Raw genomic sequence first — 21847 nt, 5'->3', positions numbered from 1 at the left:
GTTACTGAACTGAAAGGGTGCAGAAGCGATTCCAGGATATTACCTTGACTGGAGGGCTTGAGTTACAAGGAGAGGCTGGGGGCGACTTTACAGAGGTTCATAAATCCATAGACAAAGTGAACAGTTACCACTTATTCCATCTAGGTATGGGATTCTAAAAAATAGAAGGCATAGGTTACAAGCGAGAGGGCAAAGACTTAAAGGGATTCTAAGGGGCAAGATTTCCACACAGAGGGTGGTGGGTACATACTACAAACTACCAGAGGAAGTGGTAGAGCTGGGTACGGTCACATTTAAAAGACATTTGGACATGAATATGGATAGGAAAGGTTTACAGGGATATGGGCCAAACACAGGCTAACAGGACCAACATGATTGGCACGTACAAGTTGGGCTAAAGAGTCTGTTTCCTTTGAATCTCTGATAAGCCCTTGAATGATCACACTATCAGTTGCCTTTAAATACCCACAAAATTAAATTTTAAAAGCAAATGAACATAACATTTTATTGATTCCTTTAAAAAAAAAGAGGGCAATTAAAAACCACAATTATGCTTCTATTAGTTATCCTTTTCCGTCGTTTTACACGGTCCGACACGTTGAACTCCTCTATGCCATCAGTATATCACCATGAGGCTCTTCATGGAGTTCTTACAACACTCCACCCCTGCCAAGGTCCAATGACACAGTAATAACTAAATAACAACACACCACCAACCACGTGACAAGAGCAAGACAGGGGCCAGCTGACAATGGAGGGTGGCTGCTCTATTTTGCGTCCTCTTTCTCAGTGTCTAACAGCGCAGAGCGAATGCCAAGTTTCTTTAGTTCCTCGATGAGATCTCCATTCTGGTGCATCTGTAGCAAGATGTCGCATCCGCCCACAAACTCGCCGTCAAAGTAGATCTGCGGGATGGTCGGCCAATTGGAATAGTTTTTAATACCTGTTTCGAAAGGACAAATACCAGAGTGAATGAGGGTCATAGAACTACTACTAAAATCAAAGTCAAGTTTACTGTCTCATGCACAACTACATGTGTGCACAGGAGTAAAGAAAAACATTCTGCAGCAGCATCACAGGCACAGGGCAGAATTTGCAAGAAAGACAAATTATACAAGTTTTTTTTATTAAGTAAAAAAACAATTAAAACATAAAATGCTGGAGGAACTCAGCAGGCCACATAGCATCTATGAAGGGGAATAAACAGTTGACATTCAGGCACAGACACTTCCTCAGGATTGGAAATAAGACTCCAACCTGATGGCATGAATACCAATTTTTCTAACTTCTTATCAATTCTCTGCTAAACCGTTTCTCTCACTTTCCATTTCCCATTCTGGTTCCCCTGTCACCCTTTTTCTTTTCCTCCTCTGCCATTACCTCTCTTTGGCTCACCTCTTCCTTCCCTTTCTCCATAGTCCACTGTCTTCTCAGATTCCTTCTTCCTCAGCCCTTTACCTATCCCCTCCCAGCTTCTTACCTGATTCCCCCTCTCCCACCCACCTTACTCCCGTCCTGGTCTCACCTGTCACCCACCAGTTTGTACTCCTTCCCCTAACCCACCTTCTGGTTTCTTTCCCCCTCCTCTTCAGTCCTGATGAAGAGCCTTGGCTCAAAATGTCAACTGTTTATTACTCTTGCACAGATGCTGCCTGTTCTGCTAAGTTCTTCCAGTGTTTTGTGCCTGTTGCTCTGGAATTCCAGCATCTTTTCACAATTAGAACAAAAAAAAATCCATTTTAGTGCAATGTGCTGCTAAACTGCAGTGGTTTGGATGGTGGGCATCGAGATCCATCCTTACTGGTGCTGCTACCTTCTTTGCTTCTTCATTTTCCACCCCGCCCTTTACTCTATTCCAAACTCCAGTTATTCACACCTTCGCTGGGAATTATTTTTAAATGCTTTACTATTAATCCTATTATCCATCCCACAAAGCTCCTTTTTAGCCAACAGTATTGTGACTTAAAAAAAATGACGTAGATGCTCATATCAGACTGAATCAAGCAGATAGTCATACCTTCATGTCAATGACAAGTCAATAGGACAGACAGATACAAGTACTGAGGATCAGAGTTACAGGGGAAGTGACAGGGTGCAATACTGAGCCAACGATGAAGGGAGGAGAACTACCCTTTTAATATCAATCTTATTGATTGGAAGGGGACACTAGCAGGGATGACAGTAGAGTTTCTGGGAGCAATTCAAAAGATGCAGGATAGATACATCCAAAAGAAGATGATACATTTTAAAGGGAGGATGAGCCAACTGTGGATGACAAGAGAGGTCAAAGACAACATAAAAGCAAAATAGAGGACATATAATAAAGGAAAAATTAGTAGAAAGCTGGGATTAGGAACCTTTAAGGACCAACAGAAGGCAAGTGAAAAAAAACAATGTTGAGAAAAAAATTGAAGAGAAGATGAGCTTTAGAACCATAGAACCATAGAACCATAGAAACTACAGCACAGAAACAGGCCTTTTGGCCCTTCTTGGCTGTGCCAAACCATTTTCTGCCTAGTCCCACTGACCTGCACACGGACCATATCCCTCCATACACCTCCCATTCATGTATCTGTCCAATTTATTCTTAAATGTTAAAAAAGAACCTGCATTTACCACCTCGTCTGGCAGCTCATTCCATACTCCCACCACTCTCTGTGTGAAGAAGCCTCCCCAATGTTCCCTTTAAACTTTTCCCCCCTCACCCTTAACCCATGTCCTCTGGTTTTTTTCTCCCCTTGCCTCAGTGGAAAAAGCCTGCTTGCATTCACTCTATCTATACCCATCATAATTTTATATACCTCTATCAAATCTTCCCTCATTCTTCTACGCTCCAGGGAATAAAGTCCTAACCTATTCAACCTTTCTCTGTAACTGAGTTTCTCAAGTCCCGGCAACATCCTTGTAAACCTTCTCTGCACTCTTTCAACCTTATTTATATCCTTCCTGTAATTTGGTGACCAAAACTGAACACAATACTCCAGATTCGGCCTCACCAATGCCTTATACAACCTCATCATAACATTCCAGCTCTTATACTCAATACTTCGATTAATAAAGGCCAATGTACCAAAAGCTCTCTTTACGACCCTATCTACCTGTGACGCCACTTTTAGGGAATTTTGTATCTGTATTCCCAGATCCCTCTGTTCCACTGCACTCCTCAGTGCCTTACCATTAACCCTGTATGTTCTACCTTGGTTTGTCCTTCCAACGTGCAATACCTCACACTTGTCTGTATTAAACTCCATCTGCCATTTTTCAGCCCATTTTTCCAGCTGGTCCAAGTCCCTCTGCAGGCTCTGAAAACCTTCCTCGCTGTCTACCACACCTCCAATCTTTGTATCATCAGCAAATTTGCTGATCCAATTTACCACATTATCATCCAGATCATTGATATTGATGACAAATAACAATGGACCCAGCACTGATCCCTGTGGCACACCACTAGTCACAGGCCTCCACTCGGAGAAGCAATTCTCTACTACCACTCTTTGGCTTCTTCCATTGAGCCAATGTCTAATCCAATTTACCACCTCTCCACGTATACCTAGCAACTGAATTTTCCTAACTAACCTCCCATGTGGGACCTTGTCAAAGGCCTTACTGAAGTCCATGTAGACAATATCCACTGCTTTCCCTTCATCCACTTTCCTGGTAACCTCCTCGAAAAACTCCAACAGATTGGTCAAACATGACCTACCATGCACAAAGCCATGTTGACTCTCCCTAACAAGTCCCTGTCTATCCAAATGCTTGTAGACTCTGTCTCTTAACACTCCCTCCAATAACTTACCTACAACTCACGTTAAACTTACTGGCCTATAATTTCCCGGATTACTTTTCGATCCTTTTTTAAACAACGGAACAACATGAGCCACTCTCCAATCCTCCGGCACCCCACCTGTAGACAGCGACATTTTAAATATTTCTGCCAGGGCCCCTGCAATTTCAACACTAGTCTCCTTCAAGGTCCGAGGGAACACCCTGTCAGGTCCTGGGGATTTATCCACTTTAATTTTCCTCAAGACAGCAAGGACCTCCTCCTTTTCGATCTGTACAGTTTCCATGATCTCACTTATTTGTCACACGTACATTGAAACATACAGTGAAATGAGTCGTTGCATCAAATCAGTGAGGATTATGCTGGGAGCAGCCCACAATTGTCACCATACTTCGAGAACCAACATAGCATGCTCACAACTTACTAACCCCAACTGTACACCAAAGAGACGGCATATAATAAAGCAAAAAATAGTGGGAAGTTAGAGGATTGGGAAGTTTACAAATACCAACAGAAGGCAACTAAAGTCATCAATAAGAAGGTAAGGATGGAAGAGGAAAGTAAGCTAGCCAATAATATTAAAGAGGATACCAAAAGTTTCTTTTGACTATAAAAGAGAGGAGAGGGTGGATATTGGACCACTGGAAAACGACGCTGGAGTGGTAGTAATGGGAGACAACGAAATGGCAGACGAACTGAATTAAGTATTTTGCATCAGTCTTCACTGTGGAAAACACTAGCAGTATGGTGGAAGTTCCAGGAGACATGGGGCATTAATGCAGTGGTCCCCAACCACCGGGCCACAAAGCATGTGCTACTGGGCCATGGGGAAACGATACGATTTGGCAATATGAAACGATATGAGTCAGCTGCACCTTTCCTCATTTCCTATCACGCACTGTTGAACTTGAACATAGGGTTGCCAACTGTCCCATATTAGCCGGGACATCCCGTATATTGGGCTAAATTGGTTTGTCCCATATGGGACGGTTCTTGTTCCGTATTTCCCCAGCTAAGGTAGAGCGTTCCTATGAAACCGTTCGTAAGCCAAAATGATGTAAAGTGAAGAAGCTATTACCATTAATATATATGGGAAAAATTTTTGAGCGTTCCCAGACCCAAAAACTAACCTACCAAATCACACCAAATAACACATAAAACCTAAAATAACACTAACATATAGTAAAAGCAGGGATGATATGATAATACACAGCTTATATAAAGTAGAAATAATGTATGTACAGTGTAGGTTCACATAACAGAATCGGGAAGATTAAGCCAAAACCAATTTGCAGAGAAAAAAAAAATCGGCACGTACACACATGTGCACACAGGTGCCCGCACAAGGCTTCATGGTCATGGTAGTCTTTCTTGGGGTCAACACAAGTGTCCTGTATTTGACTGCTACTTTTGTCCCTTATTTGGGAGTGAGAAAGTTGGCAACCCTACTTGAACACCACCCCCTGCACCACCCCCCCCCCCCCCCCCCAGTCGGCCGGTCTCCAAGAATATTGTCAATATTAAACCGGTCCGCAGTGCAAAAAAGGTTGGGGACCCCTGCATTAATGTGTGAAGGTACCATAACTAGAGAGAAGGTTCTTGGGAAACTGAAAGGTCTGAATGTAGATAAGTCACCTGGACCAAATGATATGGACTCCAGGGTTCTGAAGAAGGTGGCCGAAGAGATTGTGGAGGTATTAGTAATGATACTTCAAGAATCACTAGATTCTGGAATGGTTCCAGAAGACTCTAAAATTGCAAATGTCACTCCACTCTTCAAAAAGGGAGAGAGGTAGAAGAAAGGAAATTATAGGCAAGTTAGTCTGACCTCAGTGGTTGGGAAGATGTTGGAGTCAATTGTTAGGGATTTGGTTTCGGGGTACTTACAGGCACATGATAAAATAGGCTTTTGTCAGCATGGTTTCCTGAGGAGAAAATCTGTTGATGTTATGTACTAGATTTTCAGAAGGCCTTTGACAAGGTTGCTTGAGGCTGCTTTACAAGCTATAAGCCCATGTTATTACAGAGAAGATTCTAGCATGGATAAACAAGTGGCTGACTGGCAGGAGGGAAAGAGTGGGAATGAAGGGGGTTTTTCCTGGTTGGCTCCCGGTGACTAATGGTATTCCACAGGGGTTTGTGTTGCGACCAATTCTTTTTATGTCATATGTTATTGATGGCTTTGTGGCTTTGTTGCAAAGTTTGCAGACAATATGAAGATGAGTGGAGGAGCAGGTAGTTTTGGGGAAGTAGAGAACTGATTACTGATTAGGAAAAATTACACTGATTAGGAAAATAGGCAAAGAAATGGCAGATGGAATACAGCGTCAGGAAGTACACTCATGCACTTTGGTAATAGAAAAGAAAGGGTTGACCATGCTCTAAATGGAGAGAAAATACAAAAAAAAAATGAGGTGCAAAGGGACTTGGGAGTGCTTCTGCAGGATTCCCTAAAGGTTAATTTGCAGGCTGAGTCTGTGGTGAGGAAGGCAAATGTAATGTTGACATTCATTTCAAGAGAACTAGAATATAAAAGGATGTAATGTTCAGAATTTATAAAGCACTGGGGAGGCCTCACTTGAAGTATTGTGAGCAGTTTTGGGCCCCTTATCTTAGAAGGGATGTGCTGAAACTGGAGAGGAGTCCAAAGGAGGTTCATAAAAAGGATTCCAGGTTTGAAGAGCATTTGAAGGCTCTGGGCCTGTATTCACTGGAATTCAGAAGAATAAGGGGCAAATGGTGAAGGTGAAAGGCCTTGAAACAGTGGATATGCAGAGGATGTTTCCTATGGTGGGAGAGTCTAAGACCAGAGGACACAGCCGCAAAATAAAGGGGCATCCTTTTAGAACAGAGATGAGGAGGAATTTCTTTAGCCAGAGAGTGGTGAATCTGTGGAATTCTTTGCCACAGGCAGCTGTGGAGGCCAAGTCTTTATGTATATTTAAGGCAGGTGTTGATATTCTTGATTGGTCAGGGCATGAAGGGATACAGGGAGAAGGCAGGAGATTGAGCTGAAAGGAAAAATGGATCAGCCATGAAGTGGTGGAGCAGACTCGATGAGCCAAATGGCCCAATTCTGCTCCTATGTTTTATGGTCTTTGACTGGAATGTGAAAGGAGACTGGAGCCCCTGGCAGAAATACATTGCAGTTAAGGGGAGGACATTCAAACTCCCTTAAAGACATTGAACCCAGATTGGTGATCACTGGCTCAATAAATTGACTGCACAAACCACAATGCAAGGTAAGCCAGCCAATAATATAAGAGGATGCTAAAAGTTTTCTCATATACACTCTATTAAAAAGTAAGAGGCAAGAGTGGATATCGGACCACAGTAAAATCATAGTATAGCGGTAGAAATAGCTGGAGTGGGGTTTCAATGAAATGGCAGACAAATTATGTAAGTATTTTGTCTTCAGCATAATATAAGTATAATACTTCTAAGCACATCTTCAGTGTAGAAGTATGCCAGAAACGTGAAAGTTTCTGGGAACAGAAGTAAGTGTAGTTGCTATTACTAAGGATGAGGTGCTTGGGGAGCTGAAAGATCTTAGATATAGATCAGTCACCTGGACCAGTCGGACTACATCCCGGAGTTCTGAAAGAGGTGGCTGAAGAGATTGTGGAGGCGTTTGTAATGATCTTTCAAGCATCACTAGATTCTAGAATGGTTCCAGAGGACTGGAAAATTGCAAATGTCACTCCACTCTAAGAAAGAAGGGAGGCAGACAATAGGAAATGTTAGGCTAGCTAGCCAGACTTTAATGGATTGGCACGTTGTTAGAGTCAAATATTACAGATGAAGTGTTGGGGTACTTGGAGGCACATGACAAGATAGGCAGAAATCAGCATAGATACCTTAAGGAACATCTTGCCTGACAAACCTGTTTGAATTCTCTGAGGAAATGACGGGCAGAGTAAAGTCAGTGGATGTTGTCTACTTGGATTTTCAGAAGGCGTTTGACAAAGTGTCGCACATGAGGCTGCTTTACAAGATAAGAGCCCATGATATTACAGGAAAGATAGCAGCCTGAACAGAAGATTGGTTGACTGGCAGGAGGCAAAGGGTGGGAAAAGGGGCGCCTTTTCTGATTGGCTACCGGTGTCTAGTGGTGTTCTGCAGGAGTTGGTATTGGGACCACTTCTTTTCATGTTATATGCAACGATCTGGATGACAGAATCGACGGCTTTGTGACCAAGTTTGCAGATGATACAAAGATAGGTGGAGGGGCAGGCAGTGTTGAGGAAACGGATTCTGCAGAAGGACTCAGACTGGTTAGGAGATGGCAGCTAGAATATAGTGTAGGGAAGTGCACGGTCATGCAATGTGTTAGAAGGAGTAAAGGCTTATTTTATTTTCTAAATGGGGACTGAATTCAGAAGTGAGAGGTGCAAAGGGACTTGGGAGCCCTAGTGCAGTATTTCCTAAAGGCTACTTTGCAGGTAGAATCAGTAGTAAGGAAGGTAAATGGTTAACATAAGCATCATTTGATGGCTCTGGGCCTACAGTCACTGGAATTTAGAACAATGAGGGGGGAATCTACCTGAAACTTATCGAATGTTGGAAGGCCTACTTGGGGAACATGGGGAATCAAGGACCAGAGGGCACAGCATCAGAATACAATGACATTTCTTCAGAACAAAGAATAGGAAGAACTCTTTAGTCCGAGGGAGGTGAATCTGTGGAATTCATTGCCACAGACAGCTGTGGAGGCCAGGTCATTGGGTATATTTAAAGTGGAGATTGATAGGTTTGTGATTAGTAAGATGTCAAAAGTTATGAGGAGGCAAGACAATGAGACTGAGAGGGATTATAAATCAGCCATGATGGAATGTCACAGCAGACCCAATGAGCTGAATGGTTTAATTCAGCTCTCCTGTTTTATGTTCAAATCCATTGTTAGCTCTCGTTTTGAGAGGACTATAATATAAAAACAAGAATGCAATGTGGAGGCTTTTCAGGCATTGGTCAGACCACATTTGGAGTATTGTGGTGAGTTTTGGGTCCCTTATTACAGGGGTCCCCAACCACCGGGCCACAAGGCATGCGCTACCGGCCGCTAGGAAACAATATGAGTCAGCTGCATCTTTCCTCATTCCCTGTCACACACTGTTGAGCTTGAACGCACGCGAGGTCATTACCCGCACATCATCCATGTCAGTGCGGGAAGGAGATCAACTCCTCGAGCTTGCAAATGTCGCTGGGCTGAGAAGTATGTTTGACATAACATCTCTGCCGGCATTCCGGATCAAAGTCAAGGCTGAATATCCTGAGATAGCCACAAAAGCACTGAAAACGCGGCTTCCATCTCCAACATAGCTCTGCAATGAATGCAACGAAAACTAAATTGCGGAATAGACTGGACATAAGGAACCTCCTTTGAGTATCGCTGTCTCCCATCAACCCTCGATAGGACCGTCTTGTTGCAGGAAAACAAGCCCAGGGCTCCCACTGATTCAGCGATATTGATGTGTTGCAATGATTTTATATGTTCATACGGGGAAAATATGCGCTGTGTGTTTGATATCCAAACGTTACTTAAAATGTTATGATGCTATTGACTTATAAGTGACTTATATAACCATGTAACAATTACAGCACAGAAACAGGCCATCTCTGCCCTTCTAGTCCGTGCCGAACGCTACTCTCATCTAGTCCCACCGACCTGCACTCAGCCCATAACCCTCCATTCCTTTCCTGTCCATATGCCTATCCAATATTTCTTTAAATGATAATATCGAACCTGCCTCTACCACTTCTACTGGAAGTTCGTTCAACACTTACTTCAAGCTCCCTTGATAATTGGCTTATCGCTATATTCATGCGAGGAAAATATGCGCTGTGTGTTTAATATTAAATTCGTTAGATAATCCCTTTTAGAAACGAAATTGAGTGTATTAGCCACTTATCACCTGCATTCCGGTCGTGATTAACACGCCGCCGCCGCCAACAGAATCGGTAAAAACAATTTTTAAAAAATCAGCACGTAAACACGCGCGCAAGTTACGCATGCGCACTGGTGCCCGCGCAAGGCTTCACGGTCATTGTAGTCTTACTCCGGGTAAACCCAGCGTATTTGACTGCTAGTCTTGTACGTTGGCAACCCTACCCCGCGCCCCCCCCCCCCTTCGGTCCGCAAGAATATTGTCAATATGAAACCGGTCCGCAGTATGAAAAAGGTTGGGGACTCCTGCCTTATTAAGAAAGGACATGCTAGCTTTGGAAAGCGTCCAGGGGAGGTTCATGAAAATGATTCCAGAACTGAAAGGGTTAATGTACGAAGAGCATTTGATGGCTCTGGGCCTGTACTCACTGAAGTTTAGAAGAAGGGGGTGGGGTGGGGGCAATCTCACAGAAACCTGGCAATTATATTGAAAGGCATAGATAGAGTGGATGTGGAGAAGATGTTCCCTAAAGATAGATAGATACCAAAGGAACTTACAGTGTCACAGTAGCATTGCAATATTAGAAGCGAAGAACAAATACAAAATAAGTTACCTCAGTCTAACAGACTATAGGTTGACTCATTATAGAGCCCAATGGCTGAAGGCAAGAAAGACCTTACAGAACACTTTTTGGAGCAGCATAGTTATCTTGGTCTACTACTAAAAGTGCTCTTCTGTTCAGCCAAGGTGGCATGCAGAAGGTGAGAAACATTGTCCAGAATTGCCAGAATTTTCCATAGGTTCCTTTGTTCTACCACAGCCTCCAGTGTGTCCAGTTTGACTCCCGCAACAGCCAGTCTTTCTAATTAGTTTTTTGAGCCCATGGGCATCACCCATGTTGATGCCATTGCCCAGCACACCACCACGTAGAAGATTGTACTAGCGACAACAGACTGATAGAACGTGTGAAGGAGAGGTCTGCATACGCCAAAGGATATCAGTCTCCTCAGGAGGTAGAGGCGACTCTGGTCCTTGTACACAGCCTCTGTGTTGGTGCTCCACTCTAGTCTGTCATCCAGGTGTACCCCCAGTTACTTGTAGGTCTTCACCTATAGTGGGGCACAACTTCAGAATAGAAGGACATAGCTTTAGAACAGGGGTGCCCAACGTTTTATGCACCGCGGACCGGTTTAATATTGACAATATTCTTGTGGACCGGCTGACCAGTTTGGGGGGTGGGGGGGGGGCGGAGGTGTTAATCACGACCGGAATACAGGTGATAAGTCGACTAAGTCACTTATAATTGGCTAATGGACGCAATTTCATTTCTAAAAGGGTTTACCTAACGAATTTAATATTAAACACACAGCGCATATTTTCCCCGTATGAACATATAAAATCATTGCAATACACCAATATCGCTGAATCAGTGGGAGCCCTGGGCTTGTTTTCCTGCAACAAGACGGTCCTATCGAGGGGTGATGGGAGACAGCGATACTCGAAGGGGGTTCCTTATGTCCAGTCTATTCCGCAATTTAGTTTTCATTGCATTCATTGCAGAAAAGCCCGCTTCGCAGAGATATGATGGTGGAAATGGAAGCAACATTTTCAGTGCTTTTGTGGCTATTTCAGGATATTCAGCCTTGACTTTGATCCAGAATGCCGGCAGAGATGTTATGTCAAACATACTTTTCAACCCACCGTCATTTGCAAGCTCGAGGAGTTGATCTTCTTCCCACGTTGAGTTCTAAGGTATCAGAAAAGCTTGAAAGAGCTCGTAAAGGTGTTACACTTAGTGTAAAACTAGACATAATTAAGTGTTTCGATTGTGGTGAACGAAGTAAGGACAAAGTGAGGTTGGCTTGTGGGAGCTGACGAAGATGGTGTTGAAGAGGTTTTGGCATCCCATGACCAAGAACTGATAGATGAAGAGCTGATGCAATTGGAAGAGGAAAGGATAACAATCGAAACCGAATGCAGTAGTGAACGGACCAAAAGTGAAGTCGTCCAGGAACTGAACGTGAAGCAACTGCGTGAGATTTTCACTGCAATGATAGAGTACGATTTTAATTTTGAAAGGGTACATCGGTTTAGGGCATATTTGCAGGATGGATTGAGTGCTTACAAAGAACTGTATGACAGAAAAATACGCGAGGCTAAGCAGTCAAGCAAGCCTTCCACATCAGCCACAGCAGACGACGAACCTTGACTTTCGACATCCAGGCAGGCAGACATAGAAGAAGATGAACCGCCTGCCGCGATGGAAACAGGCGACGATGAGATGACACCCCAGTGTCCCACCACCCCAACCTCTGGGCCGCGGACTAATACATTACCCGGAGAATGCAGCGGTAGCCGGGAGGCACCCAGCACATCTTTAAGAAAAAAGTCCAAATAAACAAGCTAATTAATTAGGTGCCACCCGGCATATAAATGTCGGCCCAGATCAGAGGCGATTGCTGATTGCGTCACCTCTGATCTGGGCCGACATTTACGTGCCGGGCAGCACCTAATCAATTAGCTAGTTTACTTTGGCTTTTTTCTTAAAGATGTGCTGGGTGCGTCCCAGCTACCACTGTACCCCTGCATGCTTCGCGGATCGGTATTGGTTCGCTGCCCGGAGGTTGGGGACCACTGCACCACCCGAACCTCCGACGACTCAGCCTAACACACCATCAACAGTGTGCTCGGCGCTGTCTTCCTAATTCCAGTAAGTGATACTACACTGTACACACATTATTTCTACTTTATATTGGCTGTGTATTTTTATGTGTTATTTGGTATGATTTGGCAGCTTCATAGCTTAAAGGTTACTGGAGAGAGTGTTTCTGCTGAGAGCGCTTGCGAGAGATTTTCGCTATGGAGAACAGTGCGGCAATGATTGTAGAGAAGTATTTCTACTTTATATAGGCTGTGTATTTATCATATCATTCCTGCTTTTACTATATGTTACTGTTATTTTAGGTGTTGTGTGTTATTTGGCATGATTTGGTAGGTTATTTTTGTGTCTGCAAATGCTCACAAATGCTTCCCATATAAATAAATGGTAATTGCTTCTTCGCTTTATGACATTCCGGCTTACAAACCGTTTAATAGGAACGCTTTACCTTCAGATGGCAGGGGAAACCTGTAGTTTCATATTGCCAAATCATATCATTCCCTCGCGCCCTGGTGGTTGGGGACCACTGCTTTAGAACAGAGATGACAAGGAATTTTTTTAGCCAGAAGAGGTGGAACTGTGGAATTCAGTGTCACAAATGGCTGCAGAGGGCAAGTTATTGGGCATACTTAAAGCAGGGGTTGATAGGTTCTTGCTTAGTAAGGATGTCAAAGGTTATAGACGGAAGGCAGGAGAATGGGGTTGAGGAGGATTATAAATCATCCATGATGGAATGGCTGAGCGGACTCAATGGTCCTGTAACAACTACATTAAATTTTACAAAACAAACTATATATAACAAAAGACTGACGAACAGCCAATGTACAAGCCCTGATCCGCCGCACCACCCTCATTCCACCACCTCCAGCCGAACACCTCACCAGGACCCATCCATCACTGCTATCCTCCTATCTCCATACCCTCTCCATCTCTGCCCAACCCAACCGCAAGCCCACGATCCCGTCCCCGCAACCCTCTCCCCTTACTTCCCCCACCCCATCCATGACCCTACCCCGTCGCTGCCCTCAACCCATCCCTACCCCGTCCCCCGCACCCATCACCTTGCCGCATCTCCTGATCCTCCAGCACGTTGTAGGCGCCGTAGCCCTCGACGCCGTGCATTCTCAGGATCTGCACCACGGCGTTGCTGAAGCCGCACATGGGCTGGGCGGGGGTGCCCTTGATGAAGACCACCACCTTGTCCTTCTTCACCAGCGAGTCCAGCCGCCGCCGGAGTGCGCCCTCAGCCTCCGATCCGCCGTCACCGGCTCCTCCTGCCGACCCTTCGCTCAGCCACCGCCCCGGTACCCGCGCCGTTACCCGCCGAACGACCGACCGACAAGCCGCTTGAAGCAGGGAGGACATGTCCAACACTCCGGACCACCAGGCTCGTAGCGCGGCCTGAAATGCTCACTGGCTGCCGGCCAGATGACCCCGCCCCTCCCAGGTTTCTATTGGTGAGATTGAAAATCAATCGGAGTTCTTTGCTGTTCTATTGCACGATCCTTCCATCAGTCAAACTTAACTCGGTCTTACACAAAGTCCAAATCTCATCCTCTACGGGAGACCTTAACCTTAAGCCGGAGCTAAAAAAAATCACTAAACTCACAGTGACCACTACAGAAATTGTTCACAAAATAAACCGACTCCCTTATGTCTGTTTATTATTTTTTGTGAGGTGAAGACCCGCCCTCCATTCTCCGTGATGTCATTAGAGAACAGCGATAATTGATAAATGAATCGGTGGGGGCGGTGAAAAACCGTGTGTTTGGGTTTCTATTTCCGGGGTCAGTAATATGGGGTCAGGCCGGTTTCACTGGATGCCGTTTAATGCTGGTGCTGTCTGTGTGCCGGTCTAGTGATGCAGGTATGAGCCCATCTGAATAGGCAGTGTCTCTCCATCAACGCAAACCTGTTCGCCCTTCGCTTCGGGGCCTGCGTTGTGCGTGTTCCGGTTTCCATGGCAACGGGCCTGCGCCCACCAAGCATGTCAGGCCCCGGCCTCTCCAGTCAGGAGTTGCCTCCGCCTCGGTATCCCTGGCCCCGTCCTCAAGGTCATCAGCTTCTCGAGATAGGAACGACCTCCAAACAGGCCTGCATTCAGGATTGTTGGTCTGTCTCCAGTCGTGGCTTCATTATAGGCAGGATTTGGAATCTTTAAAGAGGGTGTAGAGGAGATTTACCAGGATGCTGCCTGGATTAGAGAGCATGTCTTATGAGGAAAGGCTGTGCGAGCTAGGGCTTTTCGCTTTGGAGCGAAGTAGGATGAGAGATGTGTAAGATAATAAAAGGCATAAAATCGAGTGGACAGTCAGGGACATTTTCCCAGGGTGGAAATGGCTAATACAAGATGATTGGAGGAAAGTAGGCGGTTTGGTCGAGGTAAGTTTTTACCCAGCGTTGTGGGTGCGTGCAATCACCTAGTGGTAGGCTAGGGGTGGTGGTAAATTTTTGAATGGGCAATGAACTTGTGTACACTACCTAATTTTCAAAAATAATTTTTGCTCTTTTTGCACAACTTATTTATTTAAATATGCACGTTTCTTATTGGACTTTATAGATTTTTTTTATTATGTATAACAATGTACTGCTGGTGCAAAACAAAATTTCATGACATATGCCAGTGATATTAAACCTGATTCTGGTAGGGGCAGATACGTTATGATCATTTAAGAAACTCTTAGGAGATACGGATGAAAGAAAAATAAGAGGGTTATGTAGGGTGGAAAGGCTAGATTTACCTTGAAGTAGGCTATAAGGTCGCTACAATATTGTGGGCCAAAGACCCTGTACTATGCTGTACTTTTCTATGTTCTTACTCTGTGATTTCCTGTGACCTTGGGCAGAGCTGTTCCAATAATATGCTGCGTATTTTATTCAGTTAATGTTCATGTGTGGTGCAGGATTTGTGAATCTTGTTGCTGAATCCAGGAGTTCTCCCCGTTTGCACTTTTTCAGCACGTAGTTGAAGACACTAAAATGTCCAGTGTTAGGGTGTGGGAGTGTCAAAGTTCCTGAATAAAATTGCTGTCTTTGTCCTGAGAAGTTGGAGATAAAACCCACCCAACCATTGAGCACACATACATGAAATGTTGCCATAGCATCCATTATCAAAGATCCTCAGCACCCAGGTAACGCTCTTTTCTCACTGCTGCCATCAGGTGGAAGGTACAAGAGCCGCAGGACTCGCACCACCAGGTTCAAGAACAGTTATTACCCCTCAACCATCAGGCTCTTGAACAAAAGGGGATAACTACATTCACTTAAGAACTCTTATCTTGTTATTTCATGCTCATTATTTATTGCTATTTATTATATCTGTATTTCACAGTTTGTCCATCGATCCTGTTTACAGTTACTATTATATAGATTTGCTAAGTGTGCCCTTAGAAAAAGAATCTCAGGGTTGTATGTGGTGACATGTACAGTATGTACTGTGATAATAAATTAAACTTGACTTTGAATAATACCTGGTACTCACATTCCCAACATATTATTTGGCTCAAAAAAAGTGAACTGTTGGAAGAACTCAGCTGATCAGGCAGCGACTGTGCCTGATCTGCTGAACCAAAGGAATGGTTAACATTTCAGGCTGAGACAGATCAGAATCAGGTTTATTTGACATTTTGAGGCAGCAATACAGTACAAAGATGTAAAATTATAGATTACAAAATAAATAATGCAGAAAGAGTTATGTTTGTGGAGTGTTCAGAAATCTGTTGGTGGTGGGGAAGAGCTGTTCCCAAATCTTCAGATTCCTCTACCCCCTTCCAATAGCAGTAATAAGAAGGCATGATCTGGCTGTTGAGGGTTCTTACTGATGGATGCCACCTTCTTGAGGCATTGCCTGATGAAGATGTGCGTGATGGTGGGGAGGGGGAGGGTTGTGCCTGTGATGAAGCTGGCTGAATCTACTAACCCTCTGCAGCCTCTTGCAATCATGTGCATTGTGGCCTCCATGCCTGGTGGTGACATAACCAGTCTTACAAGAGTCTTTGGTGACATAGCAACTCTCCTGAAGCTCCAAGTGAAGTGGATTGACTGGTGTGCCTTCTCATAGTTGCATTACTGTACTGGGCTCAAGACAGATCCTCAGAGATGTTGATACTGGGAGATTAAAGCCAAAGGTGTAGATAGAAGATGGCCTGTAAAAGAGGTGAGCTGGGGAGAGAGAGACAGAGGCTGATAAGTGGAACTAGTTGAGAGATAATCAATGCAATCAGAGAAAGGGAGGTCCATCTGTCTCCCTCTACCCTCCCAGTTACTGAGACATGTCACTTCCCTACTAGCTCCAAATGCCCATCTATCACTTTGACTCAAATCCTTCCTCTCACCTCTATCTTCTCTCTACACTTTTAGTCAACCGTTCTTTTCCCTCTAGATGCTGCTTGGCCTGTTGAGTTCTTTCAGCAATACATGCAAATGCTGGAGGAACTCAGCAGATCAGGCAGCATCCATGGAGGGAATAAACAGTTGATGTTTTGGGCTAAGACCCTTCATCAGCACAAACAAAAAGAGAAGAATTAGAAGAGGGGGAAGAATACAGTCTGGCAGGTGATAGGTGAGACAAGGGGAAGGTGGATGGGGGAGAAGGACAGAGGAGACAGACATTACCAGGAGTTGGAGAAATTGAGTTATTTTAGTAATTTTTTTTTTGCTTGAGATTCAAGCATCTGTCTCACATGAGACCATAATGAGTTGTACTGTACGTTAGTTTCCATCTTCAAGCTCTTTCCCTGCAGCAGTTTGAGGTTAAATAGAGAATGGGGAAATAAAGTGAGAGCTGGTTTGATGTTTTGAGGTTGTATCCAGTAGCATTTGCAGGCACAGACGTCATCTGCCCATTTCCCTCGCCATCCACTTTCCTTTCCCTTTCCCTATGCGCTTACAGAGTCCTGTTGTCACGGAGATGCTGGCTTTTCCAATGCCTTCATCGATCATCAAACAGGAAGAGTAAAGCCTCCCAGTTCCAGATATTGTTGATAAGACGAGAGCACTGTTCTATCAGACACTGACGGCTGGTACAAGTTGTTTCAGTCCTGTGTAACTGCATCTACTTTTAGTAGTGGGGATTGGCTTTTAGCACCTCAAACCCTTCCACAAATCTATAAAGTGATGCCTAATCCAGACACCCCAGTGAATGTACAAATACTTGGTACATCTGTATATAACCTTGCTTATGTAACCATGTTCAGTGATCAACACAAGGGAGTTCATCTCCCTGATCTCTGATTTGCCAGTACTTTTTTCAGGATCTTTGGTTGTTCCTGTGGCTCAATCTTGAGGTGATTTGCATGGTGTTAAATTCAGCTCTGGAAGGGTTAAGTTGCAGAACCAGAATTATGAGATTCCAGAGATTTTAGTTAATTGGGATTGGTAGGCAATTTTCCTTTCAGTTCATGCAAGTTCTTTGGTGGCGTGTGTAGGAGAGCATGCTGGTTTGCAGAACTCCTATCTAAACATGCCAGAAACTGATCGAGTATGACTGAGTGTTTATTTAGGTGAGGTGGAACTGATTACAAATGTACTGTGACCTCCACCCATTTTGTCTGCAAAAATTTAGTACTGTATTGGTTTATTGTTAAATGTACCAAGATACAGTGAAGAGTTTGTCTTGCATACAATTTATACCGGTCAAATCATTAGACAGTTCATTCAGCTAGAACACAATAACAATACAGAATAAAGTGTTAAAGCTACTGAAAAAGTGCCGTGCAGGTAAATGACAGTGCAAGATCATAACGAGGTATTTATGAGGTCAGGAGTCCATCTTACATAAGAGGTCCATCTAAGGGACTCGTACCAGTGGGATGGAAGCTGTTCTTGAGCCTGACTGTATATGCTTTCAGGCTTTTGTATCTTCTGCCTGAGGGTAGGGGAGGGAAGAAAGAACGTCCAGCGCGGGGTGGAGTCTGTGATCATGCCGTCTGCTTCACGGAGTCAGTGAGGAATGTAGACAGAGTGCATGGAGGGAAGGCTGGTTTCCATGATGAATTGAGTTGAGTCCACAACGCTGCAGTTTCTCAGTCTTGGGCTGAGCAGTTGCCATACCAACACATTATGTCTCCAGATAGGATGTTTCCTATGGTGAATCGATAAAATTTGGTAAGGCTTAACAGGGACATGCTGAATTTGAGGAAGTGGAAGTGTTAATGTGCTTTCTTGGACAGAACTGGTTTAGATATCCTTGCATTTTAATCAAAAGTAATGTGTAACCTAAAATCACTCCATAAATTATCAGTAATAAACATGTTAGCACAATCAGAATCAGGTTTATTATCACTGATGCATGTTGTAAAATTTGTTTTGCAGAAGCAGTACCATTCAATACATAAATTATAATATAAATGACAATAAGAAACATTGAGTGTGTGTCTTCAGGCTTCTGTACTTTTGTCTTGATGATATTAATGAGAATACGGCGTGTCCTGATTGATGAGAGTCCTTAATGGAGATTGCCGCCTTTTGAAGATATCCTTGATGTTGGTGAGCCTCGTGCCCGTGATGGAGCTGGCTGAGTCAATTACTTTCTGCCACACAATTGTGCAAGTCCCTTGTGATGGGAGGCATTATTGTAAGGGATAAAAGATTCAAGATTCAAAGATTCAAAAAACTTTATTGTCATTCTAACCATACATCAGCTCTGCAGGGCAGAATGAGACAGCGTTTCCCAGGAGCAGTGCAATCATAACATAACAAATACAACACTAAATAATAAAAATAACAATAAATAGTAAAATGCAACAGCCACATGTCAGTTAAATCAGTTATAAGTGTCCAGTGCAAGTTAAAAGTGTCCAAAGCAGAGTCAGCTAGAGCAGCTATTTAGCATTCTGACTGCCTGTGGGAGGAAGCTGTTTAGTAGCCTTGTGGTTTTAGATTTGATGTTCCTGTAATGTTTGCCCGATGGCAGAAGAACAAACAGTTCATGGAGAGGGTGTGAGGGGTCTTTAATGATGTACCGTGTCTTCTGGAGGCATCGACTCTGAAAGAGGTCTTGGACAGAAGGTAGGGAGACCCCAATAACCTTCTCTGCTCCCTTAACTGCCCTCTGCAAGGCTTTATTGTCGACAGCACTGCAGCTGGAGTACCAAGTTGTGATGCAAAAGGTCAGCACACTCTCAACCACACCTCTGTAGAATGTAGTTAAGATGTTAGTGGGGAGTGATGCTTGTTTAAGCTTCCTTAGAAAGTGCAATCTCTGCTGGGCCTGTTTCACAATCCCAGTGGTGTTCCTGGACCAGGAGAGATTGTCCGAAATCTGCACCGCAAGGAACTTGATGTTTTCCACTCTCTCCACTGTGGAGCCGCTGATGCTGAGGGGTGTGTGCTCAGGCTGAGGCTGTCTGAAATCGACGATCATCTCCTTGGTTTTGGTGACATTAAGCATCAAGTTCTTATCCCTGCACCAGCTCTCTAGGTGTTTGACCTCCTCCCTGAACATAGTTTCATCATTTTTGCTGATGAGCCCCACCACTGTGGTATCGTCTGCAAATTTAATAATCAGGTTCTCCTTGAATCTGGCTGCACAGTCATGTGTTAGCAGTGTAAACAGCAATGGGCTAAGCACACAGCCTTGTGGGGATCCAGTGCTCAGTGTGATGGAGTCAGAGATGTTCCTGCCAACACGGACTGACTGTGGTCTCTCTGTCAAGAAATCAAGAAGGAGCAATCGGTCAGTTTGATGGAACACAATTGATGCATGAATGAGCATAGATTTGCTGCTGTAGTTACTGATAGCAAATACAACAGTGTAGTGTAGTGGTTGCCAACCAGTCGATCTTTGAGACTTTTCCAGTAGATCCCGGAAAAAAAAAAGAAAAATAAATACACAAATACATTATGCCTGATAAACCTTTTGATACAAAAGCAAATTTTACCCCTAGAGTGCATATGTGAGTTGTTTTCAACCCACACTTCGTTGCTTTCCCTGGTTGTTGTGTGCTGACATCATGTGACTATTGCCGCTGTCTGTCAAATTTCCATGGAGCGTGAGAGAGCTTCGTTTATCTTAAACATAAGCAATGGGCAAACTGTCCAATGACGAAAGAAAACAACGTGTGGGTAAAAATGACTCACTTATGCATTCATGACTTAACTAAAATTTGATCAACTTTAATCAGTTTTGACTCTATTATGCTGCTATTTATATTATGTCAGTTATGCAAAAGTTTGATCAGTTGTACTGCTCTTTCTTTCTTTTGAATTTTTTGCCTTTGATAGCGTGAATTCGTGTTTAGCATTTTGGATAGTGTGCTAGTAATTAGCATTAATTTTAGTTTTTACTGAAAAGTTAGCGTCTCTCTCTCTTTTGATTTCACTGTTGTATTTTTTTCAGCGTAGATTGTGTTGTATCTAAGTGACCAATTAGATTAGCTAAGAGTACAGACTGTTGCAAACATCAATATATGGCACTCGCTGGTGATATCCTGCAAGGTAGCTAACTAGCACGGCGGAGGCTCCACGAAAGAAGGCGGAAACGTACAAATTACATCCAGAATGGGAAGAGGAATTTCTATTTACCTTGGTGAAAGACCAGTGTGTATGTATGTTGTGCCACCAAACATGAGCACTGACTAAAAGAGGGAATCTGGAGCAGCACCACAACACCAACCACCAGAAATTTAAAGACAACTACCCCCCAAAGAGCGCAATCCGTGCCAGGAAAGTTGAGGAGCTGAAATCCGGGTTGAAGGCCCAGCGATCGTTCTTCACAAAACATGCTGCTCAAAATAAGGCTGATACTGAAGCATCATTTTGTGTAAGTAATGAAATCATGAAACTTGAGAATTAAAGGGATGAAGTATTGTAATATTCTTAAAGAAAGACAGCAATGGCCTATCAGATACGCTAGTTACAGTATTTGTTGAATTAATTTGAAAGTTTGGCAAAAGCATTTTATGTAATTCAAATGCAATTAGCCCAAATAAAAGGCCTCAAGTTGGAAGTACAATCTGGGCTGTTTCTTCTCTAAATGATTTAGTAGGTCAATCTTGCCTTTCACTAAGGCCGAGGTAGGGGATCTTGGGCTTAAAAAGGTTGGTGACCACTAGTGTAGTGCTAGAGACAGTCAAACAGAAAACTCAAGCTGCAAGTTTGCATATGTCATTCGACACACAAGAATCCCATTGAGTCTGTCAGCTCCCAGAACAATCAACTCCTTTCTCACTTCTGTTTATCAGAGTCCGGCATTGGTAGCCCTGGTATTCTTTATCTTCCTCCAGCAGCGCTCTCCAACACTCAACTCCCCTCTTCTCTCCCACCCCCCATCGCCTTCCTCTTAATTTTTCTCTCTCAATCTGCTTTCAACTATCTGCTGCCATGGTCCCCAACTCTATCCTTCTCCCTCCCCCACCTGGCGCAACCTGCCTGTTATTTTATACCCGTTCTTGGTTCAGTAATCACCCCGGGCTCCTGTCTCAACACTCACTGGCTACCTTTCCTCTCCACGGTTATTCCTGATGTAGGGGTTCGATCCAGAATATTCCCTGTAACCTGTTCTTCTGTTTCCATCAACAT

General features: G+C 43.9%; 2 protein-coding genes and 1 non-coding gene across 8 annotated transcripts in view; 2 read left to right on the top strand and 1 right to left on the bottom strand.

The window, feature by feature from the left end:
• Positions 1–491: 491 nt before the first annotated feature.
• On the bottom strand, positions 492–13763 carry glrx5 (glutaredoxin 5 homolog (S. cerevisiae)). Its single transcript, XM_072272118.1, has 2 exons — positions 13390–13763; positions 492–943 (listed from the first exon to the last, which is right to left on the bottom strand). The coding sequence occupies exons 1-2, from the start codon at positions 13691–13693 to the stop codon at positions 768–770; spliced, it is 480 nt and encodes a 159-aa protein (XP_072128219.1). The 5' UTR covers positions 13694–13763; the 3' UTR covers positions 492–767.
• Positions 13764–14111: 348 nt separating this feature from the next.
• Positions 14112–21847, top strand: part of gstz1 (glutathione S-transferase zeta 1) — a 34815-nt gene continuing 27079 nt past the window's right edge. For 3 of the 6 annotated variants that reach the window (XM_072272078.1, XM_072272063.1, XM_072272054.1), the window contains exon 1: positions 21004–21089. Coding sequence is in view for 2 of the 6 variants with exons in the window: in XM_072272088.1 (XP_072128189.1) it covers positions 14190–14195 (6 nt within the window). In the remaining 4 variants the exon portion in view is untranslated. Of the gene's footprint in view, positions 14196–20909; positions 21090–21847 lie in introns of those variants that run through there. The other 3 variants (XM_072272088.1, XM_072272070.1, XM_072272104.1) reach the window with 3 other exon arrangements.
• LOC140206757 (small Cajal body-specific RNA 13) lies at positions 17062–17357 on the top strand. Its single transcript, XR_011888380.1, has one exon.

Source organism: Mobula birostris, chromosome 1 (assembly GCF_030028105.1).
Source record: "Mobula birostris isolate sMobBir1 chromosome 1, sMobBir1.hap1, whole genome shotgun sequence".
Lineage (NCBI taxonomy): Eukaryota > Metazoa > Chordata > Chondrichthyes > Myliobatiformes > Myliobatidae > Mobula > Mobula birostris.
The sequence above is the reverse complement of the archived record's forward strand: the minus strand, read 5'-3'. Positions and strand labels throughout refer to the sequence as shown.

Excerpts from the sequence above, each read along its gene's own strand:
- glrx5 (XM_072272118.1), bottom strand. The coding sequence starts at position 13,693 with ATGTCCTCCCTGCTTCAAGCGGCTTGTCGGTCGGTCGTTCGGCGGGTA. Across the intron at positions 944-13,389 it reads GGATCAGGAGATGCGGCAAG|GTATTAAAAACTATTCCAAT; the intron begins GTGATGGGTGCG and ends CTTTCGAAACAG.